The 6,546-nt window shown below is 28.3% G+C and overlaps 1 protein-coding gene across 1 annotated transcript; it reads right to left on the bottom strand.

Annotated features, from left to right (window-relative positions):
* Positions 1 to 1,024: 1,024 nt before the first annotated feature.
* Positions 1,025 to 2,685, bottom strand: LOC126902148 (E3 SUMO-protein ligase ZBED1-like). Its single transcript, XM_050679174.1, has 5 exons — positions 2,368 to 2,685; positions 2,278 to 2,300; positions 2,089 to 2,152; positions 1,957 to 2,026; positions 1,025 to 1,707 (listed from the first exon to the last, which is right to left on the bottom strand). Exons 1-5 carry the CDS (start codon positions 2,683 to 2,685, stop codon positions 1,025 to 1,027), a joined length of 1,158 nt encoding a protein of 385 aa, XP_050535131.1.
* Positions 2,686 to 6,546: the final 3,861 nt, after the last annotated feature.

Raw genomic sequence — 6,546 nt, 5'->3', positions numbered from 1 at the left:
AAAAAATAATGCAAATTATTTTAGTCCTGTATTTAAATTGTCTAATTATGGTCACCCTAAATTATTATACAACATATTATTATGAAGTAGGTATCAAAAATAAAATAGTAAAAATATTTACAATACAAAATACAAATTATGCATTATTCAAAATTTTATTTTTTACAACTTAAAACCATTGATCCTCGGGTAAATCTGCAAGAAGTAAAATTTTTTCTAAACGAGAACCTGTTAGACGGTTTCTCGTTTTGGTTATGACTTGTCCGGCTTTTGAAAACAGTCTTTCGCATGGAACAGATGTTGCAACCATCGTAAAAGATATTCTTGATTGCTTATATAACATGGGAAAGACTGTTTTCATATCTTCCCAGAGCTCTAAGGGGTTTGACTTTAGTGGACAGACAGGGTTGGATAGATATTGAGATAACTCATCATATGTAAATGAAGATTTTTTCTTTTTCTGGCCATGAGCTAACATTTTATGGTGAGCCCAAAAATCATAACTATCCACATGTTCTTTAGATATCATCTCTCCTTCAGATTCGCTAGATGATAAATCTGGCAATAATAATCTTCGAAGTTCTGCCATTGCACTTGAACTAGCAATTGGATCGGTAAAGTGAAGATTTTTGAATCTTGGATCCAAAATTGTAGCAATGGCGATTGGTTTTACTTGCTCAATCAGTCCAAATCTTCTAATTATTTCATATATCTTATAACATATCTTTAATTTCGATCAACACATCAAATCTTGGTTGGGTTTGGGCCAGTTGTTTTAATAGGCAGTTAATCATGGGGATCACTTTTGAGATAGTAATGTAATTTTCTCCAGAGGATTCTTTTGTGACATACTCTAATGGTTGTAATAATTCAATTAATTGTCGGAGGATATCTAATTCTATAGCGGTTGGCATACTGGGTGCAGTTATATCATTGAGTAACATTGGACTAAGAAAAGACACCATTTCCATAAATCGAGTTATCATAAAATAAACAGAATTCCACCTTGTTGGAACATCTAATATTAATTTTTTAAATTTTCCCTCAGGAATCCAGCTTTAGACTGTTTTTTTCTCAATTGATCACTGTGGATGACGCTGTTTTTCACCCATTTTACAATTTCTCTTACTTTGGAAATTATAGGTTTCATATTTTTTTGACCAACTGTATGTGTTGCCACTAGGTTAATGGTATGTGCAAAGCATGGAGTATGCCTACTCTTGCCGAATGTTTTATTAACGGCAGCAACTACATTTGCACCATCATCCGTTACAACAGTAAAAATTTTACTTTTATCAATTTGCCAGTCTGAAAGAATTTTATCTAGAATCTCACTGATATATTGAGCAGAATGTCTTTCCTTCAGTTCTGCAACGGCTAAACAATGTGATTTAATAGATATATCCTTGAGGTAGTGTACTGTCACACCAAGAAAACTTTTTTCATTCATCGTTTCAGTCCATGAATCCAATGTAATACACACATGTGGTGCTGCCAACAAACAACCTTTTAATAATTCTTTTGTGGCCTCATATTTATTATCAAGAGCATTTTTCAATGTTGTAACCGAAGGGATTTTATATGATGGCGCCAATTCTTTGAATAATCTCTTAAATCCTTCTCCTTCTACAACAGCAAAAGGTCGGTAATCTTTACAAATAAAGTACAGTAAATACATGGTGATTTTCCTATGATTGAAACCACCCTCTGAAACACAAAATGAGTTTTGTTATTACTTAATTATTTTTTTATACAATTTTAAAATTTTTCATTTGTAAATTGTGTCGCCCAGTTATTAAAAAAACTATTAAATAGGTGACAAAATATGATACAAGTGTCGCCCAGGGACTTGTATCACTCAGTTAACTAGTTTAAAAAATGCACTCTTTATTAGTAAATCTGAATATCCAATATAAAAATTAAAAATACTGTTATATTAAGTCATAATTAACACACCTGCATATGAGCTGATTCGGTTAAATGAATCAATAATTGGTCGTTTTAAATTTGGATCATCTACACATTCCTAAAATAAATTTTTTTGTTTATATTAATGCATTTTTATTATAAAACATTTACTCTTATTACCTCTGTCTCAGATTCGGGATCTTGTACAATGGTTGTTGAAAGAACAATATTACTAGTTTGTTTACTGAAATAATAAATAATATATTATATTTATACATCTTATATTTAAGTACAAGTATAGTATAACTTATAAGTATATATACTATAGACATATAGGTTGGTATTACAACCTATATAATATTGTATTACAGGCAGGTTACAAATTTACAATACTGTAATTTTAAAAAAACTTGGAAATAAGTATAAATTTATAAAATGACGCGAAACAGGATTAATTACAGGTGTCACATCTAATTTCAATTGTTTACAAGTTTTTCTTGTTGAACCACTCGTTCCGGGTTCCAATACATTTGGATGTTTTTTTAAATGTTTACTTAAGTTGGACGTATTGCCACAGTATTTTACTCCTTGGGTGCAAATTTTGCACTCCGCATTAACTTTGTCAACTTTTTTAAAATAAATCCAACATTTACTCTTGGGAGGCAGCATTGCAAAATCGAGTAGTCGCACTCGCACTAGTCGATCGAATGTGTTATTTGAAAAGCGGAATGCCGAATTATCGTCGTATCCAGTATTTGAGTATTTATCCGAATTCATTGTAAAAAGTATTATTAAATAGATGCTTTATCGCCTTATCGATAAACGGGCACTTTATTATTCCGATTAGGAAACAATTATAGTCGTATTCGTATTGTATGATTTGTTTGAGTAAATTTCCAACCGGTCCGGCGGTCCCACCACGCGCAAACTATTTTACTTGGAAATAACTGTTTGATACTTTTAAACCGATATGGCAGTACGGCCAGGCCCGTATTTAAGGGAGGGCTCGGAGGGGCAATTGCCCCTGGTGGCAATATTAAAATTAGGTTTAGGGGCGGCAAAATATTGAAATGGTCAAAAATGTAAAATTTATTTGTAGCTCATTTTACCTAATGAGTATAATCATTGATTATAGATAGAGATTATAGATATTATATACTATCTATAATCAATGGTATAATACAAAAATATAATATATAATTAGTATAATAAAAAAATAACTATAATAATATAATTATACCAAAATAGATTTTGAATGTAGAATGTACCTAATAAAGTTCTGATAAAGTTTTTATTCGTTATCAACTCGAATGTCAATAAAATGCTTTGGGCATATTGATGTTGTAAACATATGATTCGTATTTAGTTCTACGAATCGTAGACTATGAAAAATACATACTAAAAATAGAAAATATACAATTGGGGTATTCCCATGATATAAGGAGCTACGAAACTACGACTGCCGATTATTGACAATTTACACTACTATTAAGTATTATTATTTATTATAATATTATCGATAACAAAAATCAAAATACAATTATTAGTGCATTATTCATGAACGAGTACTGACGTGGTGTCGTGGTCTGTTAATCAATCTATTTTAACTATTAATTAATATTATACATTTATACTACGCGTGTATATTCAAAACAGTAAGTATTATAATTTATCATTGATTTTAAAATATTATAAAACCAATAGTATTATATGGTATTTAATATTTATATTGTAGTAAAGACTATTATGATTAATTATTTACAAAATGTTAATTGTGCTTTAATTCTAATAGTTAGAAAAAAAACAATTATTGTTCTTAAGAGTTGCGGAATATTAGTTACGATATAATTTTTCTCATATAAGTCACGAATTTACATTTTGAATAGGTCGGTACATTTTATATTTGTAATAATGTTTTATACCTATTTTACTTAGTTATGGCTCCAAGAAGAAATAGGCTTAGTGGGGCTGAATACAAGAAAATAGCTAAGCTCAAAGAATTTAATTTGAATAAAGTTGTTCAAAAAACTATTAAAATCGACACGATGTTCAAAAGTAAGTATTTTATTTATGTTCACTGTAAAGTAAACTAATAATAATATGAAATTTATATAAACACATAATAAGTTTAATTTTTTTTTTTTAAGAAATCAAATATTATTACACCAAACCAATCTTAATTATTATATTATTGCGGAAATTTAAATAATTAAATATAACAATTGCTTAAAAGTTAAATATTATACTCCAAATTATATGAATTTTCTTATTAGGTAGTTTTTAGTTATTTCATTATTATATAAATCAGGTATTCAGATATATCGAATAAAAAAATGTGTTGTATTTAAACTATGGTTAAACACAACTAGTATTTTTATAATTTTTGATTATATCATTATATATTTCTACTCAGAGTCAGGTATGGTTAATAAATCTACTGAACAACGTCAAGCTGGCCTTACAACTCTTTGTAATAATTTGGATACAGAACCTCCATGCGTGTCAGAGCATATAAATATTTTATTAGAACCAAATTCTACTGATATACCTGGGTAAAGTTAAAACACTGTAATTAAAATTATATTTTTTAAATAAATTCTTACTTTACTTAGTTTTTGACGATTATCTTCATTAGACATTTTTAATTATTTTATTAGAATTAATTTTATACAAAATACAAAATAATAATAATAGGTAAAATAAGTAAAAATTTATTAGGTTAAATATTCTAATATATTAAATGCATTTATATGTTATTCTTATTGTAACTATTTCTAAATTAATAAGTAATTTTCATTTTTATTTTTATTTAAGATTGGATCCAGCATTGTGGAGTATAAATGAACAAACGAGGCAATATATCTGTAAAAATGGATTTAGCCAAAATCTAGATGTTAAATTTACAGCTTCAAAAAGATTGTACAGAGTTGTAAAGAAACGGCATTTCCGTAACTATTTTAGATATCTGAATATAGATTTTTTCAAAACTGTTTTAATCAATGGTGAAACATGTCAAAGAAATTATTTATCTTATTCTGAGAGTACTGGGTCAATTTATTGTGTTCCATGTCTCTTATTTGAGAATAAAACTAATTTTTCAAAAAAAGGATTTTCAGATTGGAAACACCCTAAAAAAATTTCTTACCATGAAAATTCACCTGAACACAAACTATGTTCTTATAAAATGAAAGAACTTGCATCAGATTTAAGTAAAATAAATTCAAAACTAATACATCAAATAGAAACCGAAAAAAAATATTGGATTAGTGTACTGACCAGGGTTTGTTCGGTTATTAAAAGTTTGGCAAGTCATGGATTATCATTTAGAGGTGATGTAGAAAAATTTGGATCATCTACTTCAAATACTGGAAATTTTATTATGATGATGGAATTACTTGCAGAGTACGACCCACTTCTATCAGAACACATATCTAAGTATGGTAACCCTGGCAAAGGTAATACTTCCTACTTATCATTTTCTACTTATGAACAGTTCGTTAAAATCATGTCTGAAAAAGTCATTAATACCATAGTTGATGAAATTAAATTATCGAAATATTTTTCTATCAGCATAGATTCCACTCCAGATATATCACACTCTGATCAACTGTCTTTCGTTATCAGGTATGTGCTATCAAACGGTGAGCCAATTGAAAGATTTATTGGTTTTTTAGAAAATGTTGGACATAAATCAGACAATCTAACAGAATCAGTTTTATCAGTTTTAAAAAAATATAATTTAGATGTTTGTTATTTGAGAGGTCAATCTTATGACAATGCTAAAAATATGTGTGGTATTTATTCAGGAGTTCAAGCAAGAATAAAGCAAGTTTCACCATTAGCTGATTTTGTACCATGTTCGGCACATTCTTTAAACTTAGTCAGATCGTGTGCTGCAAATTGCTGTAAAGAAGCAAATGATTTTTTTCTTTTTATTCAAAATATATTTGTATTTTTTTCTTCATCCACACATCGATGGCATAAATTAAGTCAATATTCTATCTCAACTGTAAAAAGTTTATCCACTACACGATGGTCAGCAAGAGAAGACGCTTGCCATAGCTTAAAAAAAAACTGGAATTCTATAAAACAAGTATTAGAAGAACTAATAAATGATGATTATGAAAAACCATTTGTACGGTCTGAAGCCAGAGGTTTAATTAGACAAATGAATAAATTAGAAACAGCATACATGACTGTATTTTGGAGTGATATTTTACATACATTTAACAAAACTAGTCTTCTATTACAATCTGTTGATATTGATATAAGCACTGTAGTTAGTTTGTATAATTCGTTAATTCAATACGTTCAAACTTTACGATCAATGTTTAATGATTATGAAAAGTTGGCAAAAGCTATGTTTGACAATGATGACTTAATTCCTGACTATGAACACAAAAATAGAAAACGTAAGAAACGTAATGATGAATCTACTGAACCAGATGCTATTTTCAACGGACGCGAAAATTTTAAAATTAATACCATTTACATTATTTGTGATAATTTAATAGAAGAACTAAAAAAAAGAAAAATTTCTTATGATGATATAATATCTAAATACTTATTTTTCTTAAATATTAGTGAACAAAAAACCTCAGAAGTTCGTGATGGTGCAAAAAAATTAAGAAAAATATT

The sequence above is a fragment of the Daktulosphaira vitifoliae genome, unplaced genomic scaffold, assembly GCF_025091365.1.
Source record: "Daktulosphaira vitifoliae isolate Bord-2020 unplaced genomic scaffold, ASM2509136v1 Scaffold_3, whole genome shotgun sequence".
Lineage (NCBI taxonomy): Eukaryota > Metazoa > Arthropoda > Insecta > Hemiptera > Phylloxeridae > Daktulosphaira > Daktulosphaira vitifoliae.
Note: the sequence above shows the minus strand (reverse complement) of the source record. Positions and strands in the feature narration are given on the sequence as shown.

What these genes read in the sequence shown, in the direction of transcription:
- LOC126902148 (XM_050679174.1), bottom strand. Translation starts at nt 2,685, where the DNA reads ATGAATTCGGATAAATACTCAAATACTGGATACGACGATAATTCGGCA. An exon ending in ATCCCGAATCTGAGACAGAG is followed by an intron (nt 2,027 to 2,088) that starts GTAATAAGAGTA and finishes AATTTATTTTAG; the next exon opens with GAATGTGTAGATGATCCAAA. An exon ending in CCGAATCAGCTCATATGCAG is followed by an intron (nt 1,708 to 1,956) that starts GTGTGTTAATTA and finishes TTTGTGTTTCAG; the next exon opens with AGGGTGGTTTCAATCATAGG.